A 27,364-nucleotide genomic window follows, 5' to 3' on the forward strand; every position below is an offset into this window, starting at 1 on the left:
AGGTTTCAACGTTGCTCACAAGAAACACACAAACGGCACAAAAGCTTTTCAAGCAACCGGATACATTTAATGAGATAATGACTTTGTTTCCTTCGCTCGTTTTTCAGACCTGAAGACTCCGGCACTGCACTGGAGGAAAAGAAGAAGAACCGGGAACATGATTCTCTTTGAGTCGGGATAAAGCTGAAATTTCATCCTGCAGGAGACAATCAAACATCAGGATTCACGTGGTGCTGCCCACGAGCGATTGTCGACGGGCCGGCGTTGGCAGTTTGAAGGGTCGCACACACACACACAGACACACACACTTCAGTAACAGTGCGTTTGGTACGTGGAAGAATGGAATGATTCGGTTTACTGCATAAAAATGATCAGAGTCCAACAGAAAATCTCCACATCTGCAGCATTAGAATAAACGTGAAGGCAATAAGGAAGCACAGTGTACACACACATACAAATACAAGCCTTTCAAAATAAAAGACTGAACACAGGCCTGTGGTGAGGGGGGGGGGCAGAGCAGCTCCTGGTCCGAACGCTGCGTCAGAGGATCTTTATAAACTTTAAACTTTAAATATACTAAATCTAACACATTCAAAAGGGCTGGGAATCAATTTGAAATTGCACATTTTTTAATTCAAAAGAAAATAAGTGCCAAAATAAAGGTGGAAGCATTGATTGGGAACATAAGAATCTGACTTAAACGTCCTTCGAATCAATAAATTGAACTCAAATATTGATATTTATTCCCACATTGTTTTTGTTTTTTTAATCGTCCAGATTTCAGTGCGACACCCCAGCCCTTCAAACTAAAAGTCCCTTTTTGAGTTCCACGTCTCTAATAACCAAACTAACGTTTATATTAAAACACTCGTCCTTTCCAACAGGCCTCGGTTCTCACACGTATAAACATACAATGCATTTCAAACACATTTCCTATTATAATAACTCTTATAAATGATCAATATCTCAACATTACTTCCTGTATTTGTTTGTGAAACAGAGTGTAAATAGTTAAGTGTCATATCTGAGGCACGTGAAGGTAAATCTGTACATTCAGACCCTTTAAAAGAAGAAAATCACTCATAAAACTTATTTTAACTCATAAAACCAAAACATGCGACGACATTAATCTGCTTTAAAGTTCTCATTACAATCAGCTGACAGCATGCAGGTTATAGACCCGTCCCACAGACTGAGTTAACACAGCTGCTCAATCGAAAAGAAAAGCAAAACACTAAATAAAATAAAATACTTTCTTCAAAATGTAGATTTAGCTTTGAATTATTTAGAGAATAAAGTTAACGTGTGGCAATAAAAACATTCTGCTTTAGAGGTGCACTTTAAAATATAGTTAAAATCTATAATATGAGGAGAGAAGAATAAATATACATATATGGAAAGAACAGTAACAGCAGTGATTTGGAAGCTAAAGCTTGAAACCTCGTCATGTAAACGTCAGTAGTTCGCTGGGAAAAAAAGATTTTTACATTTAACCCTGATCGGTTGTTTAAAAACCCTCAAGACAAAGAGCAGGCAACAGAAAAGGTTCAGAAACGTCTCCGAGTGCTTTTAAAACCCATTAAATATTAAATATTAAAACCACTAGTGCTCAGATCAGAAACTACACACTGACACGATCAGTGAGGATTTGATTGACAGGACACTATTCACTAAAGTTCCCTGGAGGGACGTGTTGTTTTCATCTTCTCTGTCAGAAAACCAAGATGTTGGTGTTCATCACGTTTCAAGTGCATTTCTCTTTCGTCCCTTCAGACCAATTCTCTCCAGGAAACTTTGAGGGAAACAATGAACCCGTGAAATCAAACTTGACCAAAGACTCGAAAGCTGCGTCGCGTCGAGGACGGTTTCAATCGGCGTCGTTTAACAAGAATAAAGTTTTTAAAAAAAAGGAGTGTTGGAGAAGCTGCAGAGACAATTTAAACAGTTTGAAAGACAGAGTATAAAACAGGTTGTGTGCTGTGAGACATCTGAGGCACCGGATGTTGAGAGACATACAAAAGCATCGACTCTTGAAGATCTGCCCTGGATCATCAGATTCTCTTTCCCCCTCAGGAATCAGGAGTGAATCCGTCCGCCCGCGTGCTTGATTGCTGCATTGTCATTCAAATAGCACCATTTGCATGTTGTGTTGTTGTTGTTGTTGTTGTCATTACCACCTCTTCCTTTGCATCCTCTTAAAACCCTGCGTGCTCAGACTCCGCCCCCGCTGCGGTCCACCGTCACCGGGCCCCTCTTATCCAGAGTCTCCTCCGCCGTCTTCATCAGGATGGCGAACCGGCTGTCCGACACTTGGCCCTTCTTCACGGCGCTCATCAGCTGCAGCGGAGGAAACACGGCGCACGGAGGAAAAGGTTAACTTGTCACACTGGCAGGAAATAATTACCCGTACGACACTTGTGTGAAATCCCCACAGACTTCAGAGGCGTCCGACCACCGTCACACGTGAAACCAGCACCAGCCGTGTTCTTCACGTGTTGGAGCTGAACCAGGCGTGTGACTCGCGTGTGAATGTGAAGATGCAGCTTCAGATATTTACCTTGTTCTACTTTTCTCTTATTGTCGACCAAAACCCACGAAAGGAACAAACAAGTGTCGTTTGTCTGTATTTTCTGAGAGTTGGTTTTAGTTATGAAGAAGAAATACTGTCAAATAAATGATTTTAGAACATTTATTTATCTTATTTATTCTTCTCCATCAGATCTATGAATAAATAAATATATTCAGCTTTAAAAGAGGAACAATAATTTCACTAAAGCAGCTGGAAACTACAGTTCTGGATTTAAATAATAAAAAGAAAATGTATTGGTGATGTTTTCAGCTACAGAGATAAATAAATTCTACTTAATATATATTTATACGTAAAGTTTGAAGAAGCACTTTTCACCTTTGTAATCTCACAGATGTTTTAAAGGCTTAAAAACATCTGATTCACTTTATTGATCCAATCAAACGAGACCTGGATGAGAGATGGGATCAGCTGCTTTGGTCTGTTCATGGGATTTGGTGTCAATAACACGTGAAGTCACCTCGTGCAGCTTTAACACTTGTTGGACCAGTTTTTAGTTTTGTCAGTTTTAAAGTTTTCAGGAAAGTTGTGTATCTTTGTTGTTAATGGTTGTTGACTCAGGAGGGCGACAGCGGCCGACCCCCCCCCACTGGCGCTTCACTACCTGCTTGTTGTCCCTAAGTCGTCCACGGCCGGTCGGAGCAACACAGGCAGAAACAAACAAAACACACAACATGAATTAAATAATTAAATAAAGATCCAGCTCCGTCGTACTTCAGGTATTTTGACTCCAGCTGATTTCTGGGAAAAGACTCGTCCACTAACGAGGACTAAACCCCCGACTGTCATGGAGCTGCAACGTGACGACTCTGTGAGGAAGTGATTTAGCAGCGGACGCACTTCAGGCCTCATTACACGATAACTCCTCTCTCATTAGCCTCATCAGCTCAAACCTGTGGCTCAGACTTCACACCTTCACGTCTCTGCTGGACAGTTTGTCTTTAACCACAACTCCAGACCAGAGAGAACGTGGCAGCGAGCAACACGAGGAAAACCACTGAAAACACACGACTTCAGACATGTTGAGGCTTTTACTGCTGCTAGAGAATTAATATCTGTGATATGAAAACAGATATTTAGGTGTATAAAACGCTGAATTTCAGGATTTGAATCCAGATTTCTACAGAAAAACCAGGCGACAGAAGACAGAAGAATTCAGCTGCAAATTCTTTATCTTTATCCTATATTTTGTAAATCTGTCAACGCTTCGCCAAAGTCTAATTTTATTTTCCAGTGGAGAAAAATATTTGTCCGTTTCCAATGTGACAACTCATTTTCTTCACTTTGAGCAGAATCCTCCTTAATTCAAAAACATTCCTGCCACATGTGGATTTCTCCTGGAAACAGTCGAGCTGTTGCAACAAAGACTGAAACCAAACTGACATTTACTTTCTCTGAGGACACAGAACTGGAGGAATCATTATTTCTATTGGAAACACACTGAAATAGTCAAAATGCTGATTTCTATCGGCCTCAGGATCAAAATAATCAAAATAATTATAACATGTGTTGAACACGATGAGAATTTCCCGTAACGTACCTGCAGGAACTCGTCTATTTCTATTTGTCCGTTCTTGTTGACGTCGACCTCGTTGAGGATTTCATGAAGCGCGTTTTCGTCGATGTGAACGTTGATGCTCTTTAGAGAAGAGGGAAAAAAAACGAGGATCAATAACAGATCAGGAAGACGTGTGAGGGAAGAAAGAAAGACAAAAGAGGAGGAGATGAGGAAAGAGGTGGAGAGAAAGAGAGAGAGAACGAACGCTTACTCCTAGAACCTGCTGGACGTCGACCGTGGTGATGAATCCTTTGCTCTCTTTGTCAAACTTGTGGAAACGTTTCTTGTATCTGTCAAACAAACATGAGTTATTAGCACAGAGGTCCCAGAGGTCACAGAGGTCCCAGAGGTCACAGAGGTCACAGAGGTCCCAGAGGTCGACCTGGTCTGAACCAATCAGCATCTCATCACCTGACGACTTCCTGGTAGTCCAGGTTGATCTCGGTGGTCTTGGTCAGCTGCTCAGAACGAGACCTGTAGCCCATCTCCTGGTACAGAAACTTCTTGGCTGCTTCCAGTTCAGCCTGATTTTCACACAGAGAGAGAGAAGTGAATATTTCCTCTTGACTGTATCTCACACGGTAATAGATGAACCTTTAGTGGAGCCACACCGTCGTCCTCTCCTGACTCCAGCTCAGCTCCTTCGCCATGATCTGGACGATGCGTGGCAGCGCCTCGTCGGCCGCCTGCACGTTCAGGAAGCCCAGGCGTGTGCGTCGGGCGATGACGTCGATGGCGGTGCAGGCGTACTCCTTGATGGCGTACAGCACCTGAGGAGGAAGACACACACACAGGAATGAGATGAAAAGCTGTGAGACACAACTGAGGCGTTTCCATGGCGTCGCACTTCACCTCGCTCTCGATGTACGGGAACTCAGACACCAGCCGCTTGCCCACGATCGGCCATCGCTGCCCCGTGACCTGAGCCATCTTGGCCACGTCGAACGCTTTCCCTCCGTACGTGGCGGCCAAGTGCTGAGCGACCTGAGCACAGAGGAAAGGACATGAGAGAAGGAAACGAGATAAAAAATATAAAATAAAACAGTGGAAAGATTAAACAAATGATAATAAAATGTAGAAAAACATCTTTGCATAGTTTATTTCTGACTGGAGTAAAGAGCGTGAGTCTGCAGCCCGGACTCTGTGTCGTGACCATTAGAGTTTTGATTTGTTGTCTTTAAGTTTATTTACTTCCGCTGCTTCCACGACCCTAAAGTCGCAGGTTAAACAACACGCCTCCCGGTGGCAGCTCCTCCGCGTTCACGGGATCGATTCCGCCTCCTCGGAGCCGAGCGATAAGCGTTAGCGCCACGTCGATGCTGCGTCATGTGTTACAGAACACGAGAGCTCTCTTTGCTATTCAGATCGCGGGGGCTTGCCGATCATGTTCAAAGGGCAAACGTTGTCCAAATATCAACAGTGACCTTTTCGGAATATTCCAGAGCCGCGGCCGGATGCCTCTAATGAGGAGTAAGTGTACTGAAGACACTCCGGCACTTTTTCTCCATGAAACAATGTCCTATTGGCTTTAATGAAAACGCTCAGGCCAATTATTGGAAAGATGGCGTGTAGCTGATGTAAATCGATGTGCCCCGACTTAATGCCAGTGATACATTGCTCAGCGAACAGTGCGTCTCCACGTGTGTCCAGTCTTTTGTGTAGAAGAAATGTCAGCGTTGTTACAGCAGCGGCTTTAATGTCAGATCCACGGCTGCTGAAGAAGAGAGTGACTGTCTCTTACAGGCTTGTTTGCAGATGAACCTGTGTGTGTGTGTGTGTGTGTGTGTGTGTGTGTGTGTGTGTGTGTGTGTGTGTGTGTGTGTGTGTGTGTGTGTGTGTGTACAGTAGGTAGTTAAAGGTCTCCTCTCTCTACACCTCACTGCGCTGAAAATGTTTCAGGAAGTCACAACTGTTCTCGGTCGGCGCTGCTGCTGCTGCCAAAGAAATAGTTCCCGTCTTTCTAAAGGTTGTGTCTTGATTGTTCGACTCGAAGAAGAAGAGAGTGATGAAGACATTTTGGCGAAAAGACTCAAACTATTTCATGTGGAGCAGAAACCGTGAACAGCATCTTTGTGTCTGTACAGAGACAAAAACCTCAACCGGTGCCAAGCAGGTGTTGTCGTGTCCTGTGTGTCGACAATCACAGAGTTTAAAGGGTTCTCATGAAATGGGGCCCGACTTTCTGACTTTATAGTGAAGATTCTACCCTCACGTCATCTTCTAACTCATCTGGCTTCATCCACTGAGGTTTAACTCCACTGGTGGGACTGCTTGTGGCCGTGGTGTCTCACCTCCTGCTCCAGGCCGTAGTCCTGCACCAGGCGGATGTAGAGCGTCGGCGTCCAGCCCTTCGCCCCCTCCAGCATCAGACCAACCGTCTTGCAGGATTCAGCCGAGAGGCCGTGAGATTTGATGGCGGCGTCCAGAGTCTCCTCGGCCATGGACCTGTAGGTTGTCCACTTCCCACCTGGACGAGGACGAAAGCTGGGCGTTAATATCAAAAGGTTAAAGCAAAAGTTAAATATTTTAAAACCTTCAAACTGACCGGCGATGGTGACCAGTCCGCTGTCGCTGAGGCTGACGATGTGGTTCCTGCAGATGGACTGAGTGTCTTTGGAGTTGGGGTCGGTCACCAGGGGACGGATGCCGCTCCACGCTGCCAGCACGTCCCCTCGCCGCACTGCGACACAACAACACAACAACACAAACACACACAGTCACCAGAGCTGAATGTTACAGAGTCATCGTTCTTCTACTAAACTCAGAAACTTCCTCTTCTTAAAAAAAGGTGACAGTGACTTCGTGCTGCTCAGGACAGAGGAGGTACCTTCTACGTCCGGGCTGAGGTAGTTGCGGACCTCGTTCAGGATGAAGTTGATGTCGTCCTCCCCCGGGATCGGGTGAGCCGTCACGCTGGTGGGGCTGTCGGTTGTGCCGGCGATGGTCACCTTCTCCCACGGCAGGAAGAAGATGACACGTCCGTCGCTGGTGGCGGGATCGAGCAGACCCATGTTGTCGGGACTGTCGGATTCATCACGAAAAACAAATGTATAAGTGGCAGCAGGTTGTGGTTATAATATCTAAGTTACTGAATGTGTCAGGTGAAGCTTAGAAGACAGGAAAAACCAAAAGGGAGACAATGAGGAGTTGATCAAATTGAGGAGTTAGAGAGGAGGAAAAACGGAGAAACGACAGGAGGAAGGAGGAAGAGGTGGGGGTGGCAGATCGCGGGCAGGAGGAAGACGAGAGAATTAGGTGGTTGGCATTTCTGCCGCCGCTCAAAGGCCTCGCGCTCCCTCGGGTTTCGCTCAATAAGCTTCGCTGAACTTTAAAATACCTCAACTTCAACAGAACCGCTCTATCGCGCCGCTGTGTCTTAACCAGAGACGATTGTTCCGTGCATGTAAGTATAGGTCAGATAACAGTTTATCCAGCTCGGCGTTTACACAGAGGAACGAGAACACACTGGAATAATATGCACGAGTTAATGCATTTGAAAAGAAGGGAACTTAAATAAAGATTAATGTCAGCGTTGATCACCTGTAGTAGCCGGGGATGACGATGTGGACTCCGGCACTGGGCTGACAGATGTTCATGGTGTCCTGGTTGTCCATCTTCCTCACGGAGTCGGTGAACGGGCCGGTGGCGTTGATCACACACTTCGCCTTCACGTCAAATTCATTTCCTGTTGATAAGACGGACGATTCAAATAGGTTGTAAAAACATATCGTGTTGAACTGCAGCTCTCACTGACCTTTGCCTCTAAAATATAACGGCATCATAAATCTTTATTACATTTTATATCTAACACTAAAGAGTAGAAGCTGAGAGGACGAATCACTGCACATCAATTCATGCAACATTTAAAAAATACGATTAATTATTTTACAGTCTTTAAACTGAGTACATGTAAAATATTGTTTATTAAAGGTGGTAAAGATAACTGATGTAAATCTCCTCTAACTAGTTCTTCAGGGAAACCTTGGCCACGCCTCACCGGTGATGACGTCCCTGCAGCGGGCGCCGCACACCCTCTCCTTGCCGGTCTCCTCGTCTTTTGTCTTCAGCAGGTGAACCACCTCCGTGTAGTTGGCGATGGCGCCGCCGTAGCGCACAGCACTGAGGGCGATGGCCAGGTTCATCCGGGCGTCGTTGTGCTGCCCTGAAGAAGACGGAGAAGAGGAAGAGTTGTGTTTCTAAATAATAAAACAGGATCATGTTGGTTCAGTCTTAGTTTGAATAATAAAGCGTTGATTCAGTCCAGACTGGTGCTGTACCACGTGATATTAAAAGGTGTTTCTACCTCAGGGGTCAGAATATTAGAAACACCTCAGCAAAGCACCGACGATGAACCACAAGACGACGCTGTAGCTACAGCAGCACATAAACAGACCAGCTCACTCAGAGTGAACGGAGGAGTGAGGCCCACACACTTGCTCCCCTGTGTCTGAGAATAAAAGATGCTGCGGCTGGTGGCGGTAACCAAGACAGCGGGAGAAAGTGGCTGTTGCTCAGCCGGTCCGACCGCTGCCGACGCCGCTCACCGCCAGGAGAGAAGGTCAGATTTCCAAATGTCACGGGCGTGATTGTTCCAGACGGCATAATTGGAGAAAAGACGCCCCAGCCCTCCACCATCCCGGCCCCGTCTGCCCCCTCAGAGCAGGTGGCGCTGGAGGAGGGAATCAAACATGTGCTGCTTCGCACCAAGGAAATGCTTTTTCCCGTTTTTCCAGCCTCCAGTAAATCCACTTATATCTGAGATAAAAATATCCAGTTTGAATTTAAATGTTAAACTTCTATTTTCCTTAATTAAAAATGCAGAAAAGATTATTTTCTTAATTAAATTTCACAATATTTGGTTGTAGTGGTGTATTTTCCGTTATTTAGAGTTTGAGGTTAAAATGTAAAATTTCAAGCCTCAATCACAAACAACATCTGAGGAATCGTTGTTTATACATCGGCCAAAATATCAGAAATCTGTAAAAATCCACATCAGCCTCGCTCTCGTCTAATCGGTTGTTTTTAACTGTGAGATACAATAAACAGTAAAATCCTCATATATCTAAAAAACCAGCTCTCTGTTGTGAGACCAGCCGACAGACGGAGCAGCCGACAGTCGCACACACACACATCACCCGCAGACACAGTTGTTATTTGCAGTGGCGGCGAGGAGACAACGCCGGAGGGACGAGAATCTCCTCACACTCAGCTGGACACTCAGCATATGTATGATTCTGCTCCGCACCCAGCCGGCGAACACGCAACCTTTACTGCCCCGGGGCGGAGAGGGCGTCCCACCGGCCTGTCAACACGTTTTGTCAGGGACCAGTGGACATGTGAACGCCTCGGGCAGGATTCACATCAGAGGGAGGTCTTTAATCTTTTCACTATCTTTAACAGGACGAGTTATTCAGTCTTTTTAGGAATTTCGTTTTTCAGGTTGGCACTTTTAAAGCCAGATGCGAGTTTTCCCACAAAAGTAAAGGTCAAATCAAAAAGAAAACAGTTGCTCCTCTTGAACACTGGTCTTTTTTGTTTGGGTGCTATTTATTCTACTCACAGTCACATTTTCACATTTTGAAAACAAAGCGTAGTTTCACATGGCTTCAGCACAGAGAGGCTCAACAGCTGTACTTTAAAATCACGGAATATGTATTTCATTTAGTTCATTTCCAGTCGTTGGCAGCGAGAAGAGAAAACAGTGAAAAGGACAAAAGCAGCAGCCCTCACCCACCTGCCTCCTTTCGGTGTTTACAGAAAATAAAGCGAACGCGTTCCTGTTAGATTTACTCTCCAAACACGCTGGTGTCTATGTGAACATATACAAAGCCGGTGACTCACCGTCGTAGTAGACGATGGCTCCCACCAGCTTGTCCTTCTTCAGCATGGGGAAGTGCTCCAGGGCCTTGGTCTTGCTGAGGACGTAGCTGCTCTTCAGGCAATGAATCCCGGCCACCAGGTCGTACATCTTGATCCCCGCCCAGTAGTAAGGCAGCTGCCACCACCTGGGAAAGGAAGATTGGCTCTTTTAAACATCATTTGGAGTCTTCAACTGTTTGTCCTCGTGTCCTGAGCTCACTTATATTCATTCTGTGGACTAAGGAGGTAAAGAGAGTCGTCCACTAAGTAGAGGGGGGGTTGTATAATCCTCAGCCAGTCAGTCCACAGATGAAATGTCCTTGAGCAGGTTGCAGAGCCTCACATTGCCCCTGACGCTGTGACGTGTGTGATAGGAAAAGCTAATAGTAGGTGGACGATAAGACTGGAACCTTTTACCAGAGTCTGACACTTACTTGTAAACAGGGAGCATGATGGGCAGCGGGGCCGACAGGTGAGGGGCGATCTCCAGAAGGTTGGCTCGCTCATGAAGGGCCTCTTTCACCATCATGTACTGATGAGACGTAAAAAAAACAAGATGAAGCAACAGCGGCAACCAGGCGAGGATGAGGAGGGGAAATGAAAAGAGGAAGAGGAACCTGTTCGTAGTCCAACTGCATGATGGCCTTCTGAAGGTAGCGGACGCCTCCGTGGATCAGCTTGGTGCTGCGGCTGCTCGTCCCAGAGGAGAAGTCGTTCCTCTCCACCAGGGCGGTCTTCAGGTCTGAGGAACATCGTGTGAGATGAGTCACCGCACTTTTAGAATTAGTTTAAAAGTTTCTACTTGTTATAAATCTTCTTCTGCAGTGAAGTTATTTATATCAAGCGAGCACAACTTCTCTAAGTCGACATAACAAATGTTTTATGTGTTCAGAAAAATGTGCATCAAGCTAAACAGTGGAGAGGCAGAATATCATAAATCCCAGTACTATAAACTGTATAGGTGTGGAACTATCAAACCATTAAGTGTATTTCCAGTGACGACCTTTGCTCTTCCGAGTGAGACCATTATAAACCGTCACCGGGCCTTTCCCTTCACGAGGACAATTACAGACTTGAAACCTGTTGGGTCCCTGGGGGGGGGGCAGTGTAAAGCAGAGCGGCGCTGCCGACGGTGAGCTTACTGCGCGTGACAGCGTCTAAGGCACATCCCGCCCCCGTGGCCCCTCCTCCGATCACCAGCACGTCAAACTCCTCGGTGCTTTGCAGCGCGGCGAGCTGCGCCTGGCGAGAGGGAAGCTCGTTGGCGAAGGGGGCCTTCAGCTCGGCCTCCGCCGCCACCTGGGACATCCGAGTCTGGTCGTGACACACGAGACGACAACGCACAATGAGCACACAACCTCTCACAGCTTCAAAGTTAATAGATTTCTATGTTAATTTCTATGTTGAGATCTATTTAAACATCTTAAATATAGCAACACTTGCAGTTTGAGACATTATAAGCACACTGCATGCACCGGACTGTGACAGGGGACGATGCATCGTTCTGAGTAATGATGACATCAGGATGCATCAGGTTGTAATGGATGGAAAAGGATGTGTGAACAAAAACATAACGACTGGAAATACATCCACTGTTATTACAATGAGTGAAGAGCAGCCTGAAAAATATAAGTTATCATGTCGTCTGTATTTGAAGTTAAAGAGGTCAACGCTCATTTGTTAGAGCCGATCAGTTTATCAATCAATAAGGAATCGGCTGAAACTTTCACAGAATTAACAATACAGAGAAGTTTAATGGTTTAATTTCTTAATTCAACTGTTATATATTTGTGTTTTCTTTTTTAACTGGATCACTAAACCTTGATTACATTCACTAAGGGTTTGATATCGTTGCTGATTTACCTTTTACATTTAAATATTCAATCTCAAACTGATTTTCTGAAGCTGTTCTTCGCCGAGTGTGAGGAAATAATTGTGCTTATGATATCTCATTGTTCCCTTTACCTCACAAGTGTTGCTACAAACAAATAAAAACATATTCTCGTAGCGAATAGAAGCAAAGCAGATCGTGCTATGGGTTACTACTACCTGCTGCTGCAACATGCGCATCTCCGCCAAACCCAGCAAGCCAATCCGACTCCAGTCTTTGGACATCATTAAAACCCATTGTCTGACTATCAGGATAATTAACTTTACAGGAATAATCACACCTACGAGGGAAACACACAGCTCCTCCGATACGAGGACGTGAATCACACTCGTGATGAGATATTTATTCATTTTTCCGGCTGAATGATTGCATCAAGCCGCTCTGAGGCGAACGCGGCGATTTGACTTGCAAATGGCCGCAGGCGTTTGTAATTGAGGCTCCGCGGCCGCAAACAAGGCGATGATATAATCATTGTCAATTTTTTGATGATGCATACAGACAAACATCGCCACAGAATTAAGTCCCCCCCCCCCCGTAATCAGGTTAGGACATTGAACGGCAAAGCAAAGCCCATGCTAATAGCCAATCGGCCGCTGCCTTGCAAACTTCTTCAAGCCATATGCCTTTGCTACAGGAGACAAGACGGACATTCCTCTCATCAGCATTGCAATTACTGGGATCAGGCGCATGCATGATTATCAACTATTGTGAAAATAATTAGATTTCATCAGGGTCGACTTCTTTGCTTACCAATCCATGCTTTGGTGGAGGGGACGACGATGGGCAAGGGAAGACATTATCGCGCCAGGACACAAAACAGAGTTCACATTAGGATGTACAGTCAAATAAAGTCTGGCATGTAGTAGAGCGGCATGTTCTAAAAACAGGCCTGCGTGAGGTCAGAGGTCGGGGGGAAGAACAGCTGCTGGGCGGTTATTTATAATGAAGATGATCCGTGGCTCAGTTTTGAGACTTGACCGGAAGACGAACGCTGGTTTTCTAACGTCAGACGTCGACTTCAACCCCTCGAACAAACACTCGACCTGTTGTTCTCCAATCACCGGAGTTTCTGTCGTCAATATTCAGGAGTAAAAGAGTTTCGGAGGATGTAATTTAAGAAGTGAGCTTTAGAGTCGCCGGTGACTTTCAGCCAGAGCTACGTTAGATCTTTCAAGTCTTTATGCTAAGCCGTGTTAGCCACAGTGTCTTCCACACTGACTAAACCTTTGACCCCCCCCCCAGGCCTCCAATTTAAAGTTTGATGATCAAGACAAACTCGTCGGACTTGAAAGTAGAAGAATAATCATTTGGATGCAAAAAACCTGAGAAGAAAATACAATGAGTTTGATTCTATTCGTTGTTTCTAAGCAGAGCAGGATCCAGTGCACGTGGCCTCGTGCACAGCAATCTGTAAAAAATTATATATATAAAAAAAAGAACAGAAACCTTCAGGGGCAAAAGCAAACACATTCCAAAATCTAGAGAGGACTTGTCGGGACAGGCAGCTCCTCCCTCGTGGAATCAGGAAGGGCACAGCCAGGTTTCATAAACAGGATACTCACAACTTAACTCTGGCAAACTGTATTCATGCAAGAAGAAAAGAAGCAAAGATGCGGTGGAATGATCACACAAGCTCCAGGGCGGCTTCCTTCGTCTTACCTTTATCTTCCTGTACTCGATTAATTGCGAGAGGCCAAAGAATGTGGCCGCCACCCCCCCTCCAATGAGCGCCGTCCGCTTCAGAGCCTTCCTGAACGCCATCGCTGGCGCTGCAGGGAGAGTAAAGTGCAGAGAGGAGACAGAGCGGGGACACTTGGGTTATAAGGCTGCGACTTGACAGGTGAAGGAGGCAAGTTAAAGAGAGGGAGTCGAGTGTGTGCGGTGGGGGAGGATCTCAAGCGCTGCAACACCATAACAAACTTTCACATGGAGACGCCGTGCACAGGAAGCTGGTATCAGATTATAACTTAGAGAGAAACTTATAACCACAACTCAATTATACAGCTGCAACTTCTACCTGTGTCCCTGTCCTGTCGTTATTAAGTTCACTTTTTAAAGTAGTAAATAAAGATGAAGACACCTCACTCCCTCTGGAAACTCATGACGGTCATTTGTTTTCAGTTGTGACATTTAAAAACACTACATGATCAGACAGTTCGATTCGTGGAAATCAGCAATTGACAGATTGGTCGATAACGAGAAGGATTGTTGACGAAGGCGTCTGCGCTGTGATAATTAACTCCTGTGTGCGATGCATTAAGAGTCGGTGATAAATGACTAATTACACAGATGACATTTAGTTTTCACATAAGGATATTTTAAAATGTTCCTGCAGAGAGTCCCTGCAGGAAGCATCATATTTAGAGCTGAAACAAGCGGCTGATTAATCAATTAGCCGATTGAGACATGATCAATTAACAACTCATTTAATTGGTTATTTGGACGAACAAACTTTCTCTTGTCGCAGCTCATCAGATGTGAGGACTCGCAGCTTTTCTTGGTCACGTATGAGATTTAATTTACAGTAAAAAAGACGTAATTTCTGACTTTATAAAACTGTTCTGACCTTTTACTTTAAACTGATTTATGGACCAAATGATACATTCTTAAAAATGACTTGATTGAACAATCCAGTGATTGTTTCAAACCCAGATTCACTTACTAAAGAGGAAAATGCAGTAAATCATCCTGAAAACAGAGAAACTTACAGCTTCTACTCATTCGATCAGATTCTGCAACTCGACGCCAAACAGCAAATACAAATCTGAACAGCGTATTCACAGTTTACTATAAGCACCAGTTACAGCGTCTCTATAATGAGCCCGTGTTGCATAACGAGCCGAACATGACACCAGGTTGAGGCCGAGGGCCGAGGGCCTCCACTCCCCCCAGAGTCCCGCCCCAAATATCTGCATTGGCACAGCGATGCACGTGTGAGGATCCAGGGAGGCAACACACGCCGAGGCAGATTCTACTGCATTTCAACACAGCTGCAGATGGCACAAATGTCAACAAGCAGTTTGGTCTGAATAATTATTACACAGACGTCATAACAGGAAAGATTTGCACCAAACATCTGCACATTTCTGCCAATTTCTGACCAGATTAAAGTTGTACAATGTCACTTAAAACTACCAGAAAGTATAAGTTTCATGTACTATAAATGTAGAATTAAATGAGTAAATATATCTATATACTTATAAGAGTTTATTCTAATATCTCCTTTACATAAATCAAAAAATACAGTTTACATCATCTTATCATCTGTGCCACTGTACCTTAGTCAAACACGTTTCTCTACAGATAATATGAAAGGTGTGTATTATGTACATACCCTCAGTATTTTCTGGCTGTATTTCTCATTGTGTTAGAGTATTTCTACATCTATTTCATACTTTAACGTCTTCTCTTCTCTTTCATTTGCTGCTGAATCTCCTCAGTGTGGCCTCAGTGACGTTTCCTATCTTGAAGAAGAGTCACGTTTAAGCGTGTTATTCCTGTTTCTCGTGTACATCTGGAAACCTCTGGACTCCGGCCCCTGTGCATTGTCCTCCTGAACACAACCCAACACAACACAACACAACCCAAACACACTGAGCCACAGGCCTCACGTGTTCACACCCTTTCACCGGCTGCTCATTACCGAACCCTGCAAAGGCCAAATATGACAATAATTAGCCCCGAGCAACCTGGTGACAGGAATCTGCTGACGGCTGCAGTTCAGCAGGATCAACCACTGGGGCTGTCTCTAACTGTTGACATGAAAACACCTCCTCCTCCTCCTCCTCCTCCTCAGGATGAAGCTGGGGTACCCCTCCTTCACCCTCCTCCTCCTCCTCCTCCTCCCTCACTGTGCTTCAGCAGAGGAAGCTGCTTGAACACCAAACTCCATACTGACAGTGTCCCTGCTGTGTTGTCCTCCGTGGGAGCAGATTAGTGTGGGACCAGTGTCCCCAGCAGCTTGGACACTGTGGACACTGTGTTATTACAGTGGATTAGCTGCGTGCTAACAGGAATCCGCGCTTCACGAGAGGAACCCCCCCCGACAGGAAGAGATGGAGGGTGTTCCTGTTCTCGGTCACCTCCCGTGTCCTTCCCTGACACGGAGCTCGTTACTTCGTTACTTCGTTACAAACGTCAACTCTCACACGCCCGGGTTGTTTCCGGTTGAACCCCGGAACGGACACACGTTCAAAAGGCGACGGGACACGAGAGGAAGTCGCTCGGACATCGTCACTTACAGGTTTGTGGAGGTGAAGCGGAGCAGGACTCGCGACATCAGCTGTTGATCAAACGGTCGCTGCGTCTGACAGCGACAACCAGGAAGTGCAGCCCCGGGGGAGTGACGCCGCCCGCAGCCAATCAGGGGGCTGCGCTGGGCGGAGCTCGTCCAATCGCGTTCGAGGCGACGTAAGGGGAGGGCAAGGTTGCACAACGGTGGTGCTCTTCCTTCTTCCTCATCCTCCTCCCTCCATCTTCTTCCTCCATCTTCTTCCTCCATCTTCTTCCTCCATCTTCTTCCTCCTCCTCCTTCCTCATCCTCCTCCCTCCTTCCTCTTCCTCCTCTTTCTTCCTCCTCCTTCCTCCTCCTTCTCCTTCCTTCTTCCGTCTCCTCCTCCTTCCTCCTCCTCCAACTTCCTCCTCCTTCTCCTTCCTTCTTCCTCCTCCTCCTCCTTCATCCCTCCCCCACCTCCATCTCCTCTCCTCCTTCATCCTCCACCTCTTCCTCCCTCCATCCCCTCTCCTCCTATATCCATCTCCTCCTACACCTCCTCCCTGTCCTCTTCCATCCTCCCTCCTCCCTCCATCCCCTCCTCCTCCATCATCTCCTCCTCCATCCTCTTCCCTACTCCTCCTCCATCTCCATCCTGCTCCTCCGCCTCCATCCCCCTCCCCATCTCTATCCTCCTGGATTAATGAGCGGATCTGATGGACACAAGCCAAAAGGCTTTTACTCAGAGTTTTACCTGTAAAATCACACAGAGAACTACAAGAAATATTAAAATCTACTGAGTTACACAGAATAACTAGAAACAGATTCTACGTCACCACAAACAGACACACAATTAAGCACAGGGACTACGACACAAAATTACTACAAACAGATGCTAAATGACCACAAAACGACAAAAGAACTTGGACTACAACATACAAAACGACTACAAAGATACAAAATGACCCAAAAAGAAGATGCACAATGAAACAAATCAACCCACAGAGACACAAAATGGACACAAACAATGCAAAATGACGCTGATGACACAGAAAAAGACCAAAGAAAAAACCCACAGGGACGTCAACAGCAGCACACAAAAAAAAGAGATGCAAAAATATCACAAATGCTCGATGACCCTGGAGACACAAAACAACCAGAATCACCACAAAGAGATAAACAACAACCACAAAGAGATCAGTAATAACTCCAAGGTCACATGAATCAACTACAAAGACACAAAATGGCCAAAACGGGCAGGAAACGACCTCAAAGAAAAGCAAATACCACGAAGAGATGAAGAAGATGATTAAAATACACGACCACAAAAACATAAAACCACAGAACAACTATACTGAGACTTTGATAACCACATAGAGGAAAAATGCCCTAAAAAGACCAGTAAGAGACACAAAATGTCCACACAGAGGTGGAGACACAACAATGGAGACACAACACAACAAGAGAAAGATGCAAACGCACAACCTGACCACAGATACAAGCACAGAATGTGTAGCCTCCTCATCTGGGTCGTCTCGCTCTTAACTCAGAGACACTGAGACCTTTCACTCGTCTGAGCCCAGAGGCCGAGCAGCGAGAAATAATGTGACATTTTCAAATGGTGCAGAATGAAGATGTTTATACCAAAGATAAAAGACAAGATTAATCTGATTCTTATCAGTGGATAACTTCCCTTTAAGTTTCAAAGCACAACACACATCCCTACACAACATTATATAATAGATTTACAAGTTGTTAAACGGCAATAAAATAACTAAGCTATGACGCAAACTGCAGGGAAGTGGGTCACAAGCATTTTTTCCAAATTTCTGTGCCCGGACCAGTCAATGGCGCACACTCCACCCCTCTGTGGCTTGTGCGTAACGGGGTTTGGCACACGGCGCGCACCGCGTAAACAAAAGCACATTGTGGGTGTGAGTCTGCAGCAGAGTCAAGAGCTGGAGCAGGGGAGAGAGAGTTTAACACGTCCAGCACCAGAGGAGAGATGGGATTATTTATCACGGCTCTGCTGCACTGGACGGAGCTTTAAGGTACTTTCTGCTTTTCTACAGATCAACAGCTTCAGTTCAGTCTTAATCCTGCAAGTGACGCTCTGGTGTGGTTTTATCTTTTGTTTCCAGAAAAACAAATCCTGCAGGAAACAAGCTCCTCTGAAACATAAGACGATTCAAGTATTCAGGTAATAAATAACTACATTACATTATTTATGCATGTTGATCTCAAAAGAACAGTTTTGAAACTATAAAACTAAATGTTTTATAATAATTTGTGTGACAAAGACAAAAGTGATTTTCTACATATTGTCAGATTTGAATCACCTTTTAAGTAAAATAACTCAACCTCCTGAATGCAACAGGCTGTATTTAGCAGTGAAACCAGTTCCTTCACCCACTTGTATCTCCTGGTGTGCAGGGACCACCATGCCGTGCGTGCAGACCCAGTGCGGCTCCTCTCCACCCGGAGCCAGCCCGGCTTCCCAGAGCGGTGCCGGGGAGCGCAGCTGCGACTTCCTCACCCCGGAGTTTGTCAAGTTCAGCATGGACCTCACCAACAGCGAGATCTCCGCTGCTTCCTCCGGCCCCAGCTTCGGCCCCCTGGCGGACTCGTACAGCTCCGGGTACGACGTGAAGCCCCCGTGCCTCTTCCAGATGCCGGTTCAGGCGGAGCTGCCGTGCGTAAAGGTGGAGGATGCGCACGGGTGTCCGCGGTACCAGCCGACTCCGCATCCCTCGCACCAGCCCGACGAGCTGCTCTCCTCCCCGGGCTCGGTTTACTACTACCGGTCTCCCTCCCCGCACACCCCCATCACGCCCGGCTTCCAGACTCCAGCGGGCCACATCTGGGACGACTCCGCTTCCCTGTACACTTTTCGTCAGGACTATTTGGCGGCGGCGGCGCACAGGAAGAACGCGCTGTGCAGGTTCTCGTTGTTCTCTCTGAAACACGCGCAGCACAGCGGGCAGAGTTTGTCCGCGTGCCAGATGAAGTTCGACGGATCCCTCCACGTGTCCATGAACCTGGACGCGCACCAGCCGCCGGACGGTCCCGGGGGTTTGGGCTCCCCCGGCCTGGGGAAGCAGCCCGCGGTGGGGTTTCCTCACCCGCTGCAGCTCGCCCACACCCACCCCTTCATGGACTACCAGGGGTCCTCTGCGCCCTGCCGCGGACCCCTGAGCTCGGAGGGGCTGTGCGCGGTGTGCGGGGATAACGCAGCGTGCCAGCACTACGGAGTGCGCACCTGCGAGGGCTGCAAGGGATTCTTCAAGGTTTGTGTTCGACTTAAAGTTGCATTAAAAACTGCAGTTATACTTAGAAACTGCAGGAGATTTACACAAAAATAAAACAGGAACCTTTATATTTGCATTAAAATTATAAACAGATTAATGCAGTTGTCAGAATTGAAGCTTTGATTGGATTGAAGTTGGTTCTTTTAGAGATTATATCTGACCATTCTTTCACAAATGCACTGATGTATTCATTTTTCCACATGGCCTCACTGTCGCCTGATAAAACCCTAATTTCTAGTAACAGGCTGTGATATAAAAATCCCTCTGAGACCTGCTAAATTGGTCATTACACTTCAAACGCACGTTCTGATCCCTTGACACAAGCGGTTTAGGGGCAAATGTCCTGCATGAAAACGGCCTCTGACGTGCCCTGAATAAAAACACCTCCCCGCCCCTTGTCTCTGAGGAGATTCCCCCTGCGATTCTCCAAATTATGAATGTCCACGACCCTGTATTTACCCAGACTGCCCTGTCCGCCAGCTGAATGCCTTATCCTGCCTCGCACGGCCCACAGGAGCCAGAGCGCTGCTGGCGATTTTAAAAGGACCGTTTAAGGATCCATGTGTGGAACCAGGGTAAGTTCTTGTGTGGAGAACCATTCAAAGAGGGTTCCACAGATCAGAACATCTCACACAGGCATCAAAGAACATGTCAGCGACGGTTCTCAGATGGTTTCACACATGATCACGTTGAGGTCAAGTGCAGGTTTTGTCATCTGACTGATTCTCCTCCTGTCTTCATGAAGCGCACAGTGCAGAAAAAGGCCAAGTACGTGTGTCTGGCTGCCAAAAGCTGCCCGGTGGACAAACGCAGGAGGAACCGGTGCCAATACTGTCGCTTCCAGAAGTGCCTTACGGTGGGGATGGTCAAAGAAGGTAAAGAGACACACCTCCAAACCTCTTTGTATTCAGTCTATGTTCGAAACCCCATTTATCACATCTCTTTCTGCACCTGCTCTGCAGTGGTGAGGACCGACGGTCTGAAAGGTCGGAGAGGTCGCCTGCCCTCCAAACCCAAAGCTCTCACAGACTCACCCGTCAGCAGCCTCCTGAGCGCCCTCATCAGGGCACATGTGGAGTCGAACCCTCCACCCTCTCAACTCGACTACTCCAAAGTAAGAGTTGACGTTGACCGCTCCACTTTTAACCTGAAACACAGAACACAGCACTGATTCATGGCGTTTCCCGTGATGCAGTTCAGGGGAAGTCCCGGGAGTCCTCTGGGAGATGAGGCGCAGCACGTCAGGCAGTTCTACGACCTCCTGACCACGTCCATGGAGGTGATTCGGGGGTGGGCGCAGAAGGTCCCTGGCTTTACCGCTCTGCCCAAACACGACCAGGACCTGCTCTTCTACTCGGCTTTCCTGGAGCTCTTTGTGTTACGCCTCTCATACAGGTAAAGAAGCTGTTATCACACCCAGGTCCTGACTTCTATCACTTCTCTTTTCTTTGGAAGCTGCAGAATTAGATTTATTAAGAGGACTTTTTAAATCATAGGGCCTGAAATTTGAGGCTACGCTCTTCTTTTGAAATGATCCCACAATGGATGACAGGTTTCTTTGCACCCGTCTTGTGCATATAAGTGTGATTTATGTTCTGCCCCTTTTTACGTTTCAATTTCACCCACGTTTCAGATCCAACCCTGAGGAAGGGAAGCTGATCTTCTGCGATGGCTCGGTGTGGCACCGGCTCCAGTGCCTCCGGGGCTTCGGGGAGTGGATCGACAGCATCGTGGAATTCTCCGCCAACCTGCAGAGGATGAACCTGGACGTCTCCACCTTCTCCTGCATATGCAGCCTCGCGCTGGTCACAGGTGAGACTCAGAAACACTTAATTCATGCTCACACTTTGTTGTTTTCAAGTGTCAAGGACTCAAAGTCGTCCCTGTTACTTTATAGGATTTAGAGATTTGGAATTGGCCACAGTTGATCGATCGATAAACCATCTAATAGGTTCTTTGTGATTTATGGACCTGCAGAGAGACACGGACTAAAGGAGCCGAAGAGAGTGGAGGAGCTGCAGAGCAACGTTGTCAAGTGCCTGAAGGACGGAGGCACGTGCACAGACGGAGGCTCGGACTCTTGGTCCAACCATTTGTCCAGACTTTTACAAAAGCTGCCTGAGCTGCGCACTCTGTGCATCCAGGGCCTGCAGAGGATTTTCTACCTGAAGCTGGAGGACCTGGTGCCGCCGCCCGCCGTGATAGATAAGTTATTCCTCGACACACTGCCATTTTAGAGACGTGGGAGAACGAGGCGACACACGGGGACGTTTGTTTTCCTCGGCGATGGCACTGTTAGATTATTTCCAGTTGAATCCCTGGAGTCGATCCGGTCAGTTTGAGCTCTGTGCGCTGCATAAAAAACACTTCAGAAGGATTTCGGACGCAAACCTTTTATTTGAGGAGTCGTATCTTATCTGTAATTTTCATCATATCGACGTGACGCATGGTAACGGTTCCTTTTTAGATCCTGTGGACCAGGAAAGGACCGATTTTTTGTTTCATTAATTCAAATGATATTAGTATTTAATTATTTGCATTGTATTGTTAAGTAAAGACAAAACTATAAACTGCGAGTGTATAAAAACATGTTTGGCAGGTACAGTTTGTTTTTCTACGTTTTTGTGCTTCTCAGCTTGTGTGCGTCTCATCCTTTTGTGTTGTTTATCACAAACCCTGGTTATTAGTCATAGTGATTTATCACAGTATTCAGTGGTCTTGTGTTCTCACAGTAAACTGTCATTGTCTGATTTCATAAATAAATGAAGTTACTGCTGCTGAACTTTGGACGTTTGATTTGAATGTTTTTATTCTATTTTAAATTATTCAATTTTTCATTTCAAAGTTTTTCAATTTTATCTGTGAAATTTTTCATTTTACTTTTATTTCTTGACATAACACATGTTTTGGGACAAATTATTATTTTACAGTAAAATGTAATATTAGTTTTTTTATCAGATAAAACCTCATAAATTCGTTTTTTAACATTTTAAATCCAGAAACAGAGTTAGAGAGTTTTTATTTATATTTATCTGCTTATAATTATACTGAGGTTTAACTCTTCAGACTCGTAATACATCATTTTATTTGAGTAATGCATTTTTTACAAATCTGCATTTCTACACATGTGCAGAATAAAACTTTGAAGCCGGATTAGATGAATAATTGAAGATGCCGGACGTGTTGTTCCCAGATGGAATATTTCGTTATTTTCTTATTTCTATGGTTAAATGCCACGAGACAGGAAAAGTGTGGAGAGTAAATAGAGTCGACTACAACCCGGTGATCATGTGCATATTTGCATGTTTGTGTAAAAGGTCAAAGGTCACAGTGATGCTCAATATTTTACAGAGGAGGAAATTGTTTTTCAGCAAAACCAAAGATTTCATGCATTATTTTGTCAAAGAAAAGGGGAAAGTGTGTGTGTGTCTGTGTGTGTGTGTGTGTGTGTGTGTGTGTGTGTGTGTGTGTGGGCGCCTGACATTTCTGCAGCCCTTTGGTTACATGTGACATTAAGAGGAGCAGATAAAGGCTGTGAATTCAAGCACCTGCACCGGGAAAAGTCAAACCGGGAAATAAATACAGCGGCTGCAGATTCATACGACGACAGACTCAACCCGAGTCAGACGTTAAATCAGGACCGGTTTAAAAGAGGGGGGTTAACTCATTAGAAACCGGCCCTGTTGATTTGTTTGATTCGTTCACAACCTCGTCTGCTGCGATGTGACACGTCGTCTTTTCTCCGCGGCCGAGGAGAATTGAGTTTTTAAATAAAAGTCATATCCAGATGGGGCGACGTTCCCGTGGAGGTTTTATTATTCCAGCTGCAGATCAATAGTGGAGGCGGCTCGATGCTGCGGCGTGGCAGAGGGAGATAGAAGCAAATCAATGACAGTATCTGAGGAAGGTCCAATTTATTCTGATGCTGATGGTGATTGGCAGGTCGACAGAGAATAATACTGAGATTCCACAGCAGGACTACAGACTGAGCTACTGTAGCGTAGGTATGATATTAAAAACTGAGCAGTGTGGTCATCCAGGGCTGTAACTCCACGGGAATATGATAGAAGAAGATATTCACTCAGTAGAGCTCAAACCTTCATCAGTCTCCTTATGAAACCACGTTTAAATTCACCAGATCCAGGTTTTTATTTGGATCTGCACCAAATTACAAACACTCATAAATATCTGTCCCTTAAATAAGCAGAAATAAAGATATTTAGGAAGCTGCGGCTTGAGACCTTGGTGGAGGAAGGAGTTCGAGTAAGTGTCATCCTGGTTTATAGTCTATGATTTTAATGTGTTTCAAATAAATAAGGGACATTTAATAAACAACTTAACTGGATGTCATGTGGGGGGGGGTCCACATATCATCACCAACAGGAAATAACTACAGAAATATTCAAAGAAACTTCAGCTATTTCCCAAAATACGAACCCCCCCCACCCCCTCCCCTCTGATTTCTCTGATTGTAAAACTCCTGCACCACTAACCGGTTGTTATTTGGGGGGGGGGGGCCCTCCGGCTGCCGGCTGCGGTCGCACAGCAGCATCAGGTTTTTATCTGGAGAGCACGATTTGTGGGATTTTTTTTTTTCTGAGGCCCTGACTGAACACTTTGATCTCTGCATCCATCCGGCTTCAATACAGCTCAACTCTTATCACCAGCAGCACAGACACACTGAGCATCAACTGTGATTTACAGCCTGGGACCCCCCCCCCCAGTTACTCTCAACATGTAATCCATTACTGATCATTATTATAGATCAACATGCAGCTGTAATTATAAACGGAAAATACCAAACCAACAAAATCTATTTGATAGGAAATCAAATGTCAATGTCTGATCTCTGTGATTCATTAAGTATCTGGATTTGTCTCTTATTTAATTTGCTGGATTCTTTTAGATCACACACGATGCTACAGATACTTTATTCATGGATAACTAAACAGGAGCAGGGGTCCGAGAGGTCCGGTCTGAGACAAAGCTTCTATGCAATGTCTGAAAAGATGCTTTAAAATGTCCAAACAGAGATGCAACAGTACTACTATAATAGACCGAACACAAATCTGACCGGAAGATACCAAAGAGACACACTACAACCAAGAGAAGACACAAAACGACCACAATACGATGGAATGATGACAAAATAACCAAAAAGACTATTAAAATAGACTAAACTACCAAAATTAGACACAGAAATTACCCAAAATAAACAAATATGATCTAAAGGAGACACCAAATGTCCAAAAAGAGAAGTTAAACGCCAGAAGAGATGCTTCAAAATGACAAAAAGGAGATAAAACGTCCAATAAGAGATGAAAAATTACACTAAATTAGACAAAATGACCAAAATCAGTGCAACAAGTGCAGCTGTGAGAGAAAGTGTAAAACCTGTTCCACTTCCGTCTGTACAACACAGACTGGTTCTCCTCCATTGGACGAGCAGCAGCAGCAGCTTGAGAACAGATGAGTGTTTTGTCAGGTGGATGAAACACTTGCTCTAAATCTTCTCGTCATGAAAATAATTGGGGGGATTAGAGTGAGCTGCACGTGAGGGGAAGTCACACAGGGCGTCTGGAGGAAATGAAACCAACAGTCGTCTGAACACTTGAATGCGAGCGCTGGATTATTTCAGCCCGGAGACAAAGGACAGAATAAATACACGGGATCTCCTGTGGTTCGTCAAGCACCTGAGATGTCCCACTTCAGCGATTGGGAAGAGATTTACATGCATTTAAAGTTTCTACGGGGGAAGAGGTTTACATACCTGCTACGTCTTCTGCAGACTCGTCCAACGACGTCCAGCGTCTCAGAAACTCTGCAGGAGAAGTCGTCTCTGTGTGGACATGTTGCCGACAGTTTAGCTTTAAAACCACAACTTTAAATGTGTCGTGCAAACTGGGATTTAAGAGACAAAGATGAACTTTCTTACTGGTTTGGGTTCTGTCTGGTTTGTCACTCATCAAGATAACAACAGCTCCACCTGTAAACAATAAAAACACTTAACTGATGATGAGGACTATCATATTTTTGAATGTACACAATGTTACACAACACACACAAAACCACCAAGTATAACAACTTAACAAAATCACTAATCTGTGAAGTAATAGACTGAATTTTGTATTATTTCATTTTAAATTACATTTCTTTGAGACGCACGTTCTGACTCAAGCTGCTGCAAAGAAAAAGTAGCACAACACTAAAATAGTTTTCAGGCTGTAAAAGAAAAGTAATCTGTGGCGCTCCGAGGGGGGGGGGGACGAAACACAGCACATGAAAAAGATCTCCATTATCCCTCTATCGCAAACTATCTCTCGTCTGGTATGAAAAAAGCGAGGCAGATGTTTGTAGGTGTGTTTGAAGAGGAATGAGCAGTGGAGGGGATGAAGCTCTGGGCTCCTGCGGACTCGGGGCTGCGTTTGAGGATTAGGACGGCGTTCACATTCAGAGCTGAAGTCCTGGTGCGAGGAGCTCAGGCATCTGACGGCTCCTGGACCGGCTCTGCATTCCTGCAAAGAGTGATGGACAGGTGAGGCTCCCAGGGCGCGAGCAGGGGGAAAACATTGAGCAACTCAACCACACGACTACTTTCTACACGTTTGGACCCAACACGTGAAACTCAGGGTTTCAGAGAAAAATCTACATGAGGTTTTCACTACAAAGGGAAGCTGGAAAAAAATCACTTTAAACTATTATTAGGACTAAAATGTGATATACTTGTGAAGGTGACATCATATTTGTAGTTTACGCCTCATTTGGTACATGATGAAATTTGCAGGTGATTAAAAGACACTGACGTGGTTGAGGTTGGAGGCTTCAGGGCCCCTGAGGGTCCAGAGCTGTCAGTGAGTCGCTGTCACAGGGGGTCAATACAGGAAACACCGAAGTGAGGGCGCCATCCAGTGGCTGGAACCTGCAGCACAACGTCAGGGGATCAGGGGGCTGTAAAGATTAGACACTGGAAAAAACAGAAAAACGTCATGTGAGACTTTTCAGTATAAATTCAAGAAATAGATTTTTTCATTTTCTACATAAACTATACGATGATGTCTGAGTCATAAATACAAATTATAATACTTGTTATTCTTGTGCTTCCTCCTCTTTTCTTATCTTTTTGTTATTATATTTCTCGTTTCTTCTTGCTCTGCTTTCTCTTGTTGTTGTTCCCATTTGTTAAAATCCTTTGTCTTCTTGTCTTTCTTCCTCCACTTCCTCTTTCTCTTGTCGTTCCTCTTTTTTGTTATCCATTTTCTTGACATATTTCACTGTCTTCTTGCTCTTCTTTCTCTTGTTCTTCCTCTATTTCGACTTCCTCTCCTTGTTATTCTCTCTCTTCTTGCTCCTATTATTCTTGCTCGTCTTTTCTTGTTCTTCTTGCTCCTCTTTTTCTTGTCGTTCCTCCTCTTGTTATTCTCTCCCTTCTTCTTCTTCTTCTTCCTGCTGCTCTTTTCTTGTTGTTCTTGCTCTTCTTGTCGTTTATCTATTTGTTGTTGAGCCTTTTTCTTGTTGTTCTTCCACTTTCTTCTCCCTCTTCTCCCTCTTCTTTTTCTTGTTCTTCTTGCTCCTCTTTTTCTTGTCGTTCCTCCTCTTGTTATTCTCTCCCTTCTTCTTATTATTCGTGCTGCTCTTTTTCTTGTTCTTCTTGCTCCTCTTGTCGCTTATCTATTTGTTGTTTTCTTCTTGTTGCTCTTGTTTGTTCTCCCTCTTCTGTTTCTTGTTCTTCTCGCTCCTCTTGTCCTTCAGCCTTTGTCTCGTTTGTCCTCTTGTTCTCTTTCTTCTCCTTCTTCTCCACACGAGCACAGTCTTCACCCCTGAAATCCTCTGAAACAGAAATCCAACCCTTCAGTAAACGCACTTTCATGCTCCTGGTTTTATTCTGACGTGTGATTTCATATTTAAAAATAGCGGTGGGGGGGGGGTGGCAGCGGCCCGAGGCTCCTCC

The 27,364-nt window shown here is 45.4% G+C and overlaps 2 protein-coding genes across 5 annotated transcripts; one reads left to right on the plus strand and one right to left on the minus strand.

Annotated features, from left to right (window-relative positions):
• Positions 1 to 42: 42 nt before the first annotated feature.
• On the minus strand, positions 43 to 27,359 carry gpd2 (glycerol-3-phosphate dehydrogenase 2 (mitochondrial)). Of its 4 annotated transcripts, XM_047339028.1 has the most exons (21): positions 26,500 to 27,359; positions 26,220 to 26,380; positions 25,352 to 25,931; positions 25,187 to 25,255; positions 13,555 to 13,664; positions 12,646 to 12,654; positions 11,147 to 11,318; positions 10,622 to 10,746; positions 10,439 to 10,536; positions 9,987 to 10,150; positions 8,143 to 8,307; positions 7,686 to 7,830; positions 6,973 to 7,166; positions 6,691 to 6,825; positions 6,437 to 6,612; positions 4,998 to 5,129; positions 4,757 to 4,915; positions 4,557 to 4,669; positions 4,357 to 4,435; positions 4,128 to 4,226; positions 43 to 2,337 (listed from the first exon to the last, which is right to left on the minus strand). In XM_047339028.1, exons 3-21 carry the CDS (start codon positions 25,380 to 25,382, stop codon positions 2,212 to 2,214), a joined length of 2,301 nt encoding a protein of 766 aa, XP_047194984.1. In that variant the 5' UTR covers positions 25,383 to 25,931; positions 26,220 to 26,380; positions 26,500 to 27,359; the 3' UTR covers positions 43 to 2,211. The 4 variants fall into 4 exon arrangements, with proteins under 4 accessions (XP_047194984.1, XP_047194985.1, XP_047194986.1 ...); XM_047339029.1 differs by lacking the exon at positions 12,646 to 12,654; XM_047339030.1 differs by lacking the exons at positions 25,187 to 25,255; positions 25,352 to 25,931; positions 26,220 to 26,380; positions 26,500 to 27,359 and adding an exon at positions 16,137 to 16,428.
• LOC118103235 (nuclear receptor subfamily 4 group A member 2) lies at positions 18,062 to 22,097 on the plus strand. The gene is made up of 8 exons (XM_035149958.2): positions 18,062 to 18,159; positions 18,250 to 18,308; positions 18,542 to 19,395; positions 20,162 to 20,291; positions 20,379 to 20,530; positions 20,612 to 20,811; positions 21,050 to 21,228; positions 21,394 to 22,097. Exons 3-8 carry the CDS (start codon positions 18,550 to 18,552, stop codon positions 21,651 to 21,653), a joined length of 1,767 nt encoding a protein of 588 aa, XP_035005849.1. The 5' UTR covers positions 18,062 to 18,159; positions 18,250 to 18,308; positions 18,542 to 18,549; the 3' UTR covers positions 21,654 to 22,097.
• Positions 27,360 to 27,364: the final 5 nt, after the last annotated feature.

This window comes from Hippoglossus stenolepis, chromosome 24 (genome assembly GCF_022539355.2).
Source record: "Hippoglossus stenolepis isolate QCI-W04-F060 chromosome 24, HSTE1.2, whole genome shotgun sequence".
In the NCBI taxonomy this organism is placed as follows: Eukaryota; Metazoa; Chordata; class Actinopteri; order Pleuronectiformes; family Pleuronectidae; genus Hippoglossus; species Hippoglossus stenolepis.

What these genes read in the sequence shown, in the direction of transcription:
- LOC118103235 (XM_035149958.2), top strand. Translation starts at nt 18,550, where the DNA reads ATGCCGTGCGTGCAGACCCAGTGCGGCTCCTCTCCACCCGGAGCCAGC. An exon ending in GTGTTACGCCTCTCATACAG is followed by an intron (nt 20,812 to 21,049) that starts GTAAAGAAGCTG and finishes CCCACGTTTCAG; the next exon opens with ATCCAACCCTGAGGAAGGGA. An exon ending in CAGCCTCGCGCTGGTCACAG is followed by an intron (nt 21,229 to 21,393) that starts GTGAGACTCAGA and finishes ATGGACCTGCAG; the next exon opens with AGAGACACGGACTAAAGGAG.
- gpd2 (XM_047339028.1), bottom strand. Translation starts at nt 25,382, where the DNA reads ATGAGTGACAAACCAGACAGAACCCAAACCA. An exon ending in GTCTGCAGAAGACGTAGCAG is followed by an intron (nt 13,665 to 25,186) that starts GTATGTAAACCT and finishes CTCTCCCTGCAG; the next exon opens with CGCCAGCGATGGCGTTCAGG. An exon ending in AAATAGACGAGTTCCTGCAG is followed by an intron (nt 2,338 to 4,127) that starts GTACGTTACGGG and finishes CCTCCGCTGCAG; the next exon opens with CTGATGAGCGCCGTGAAGAA.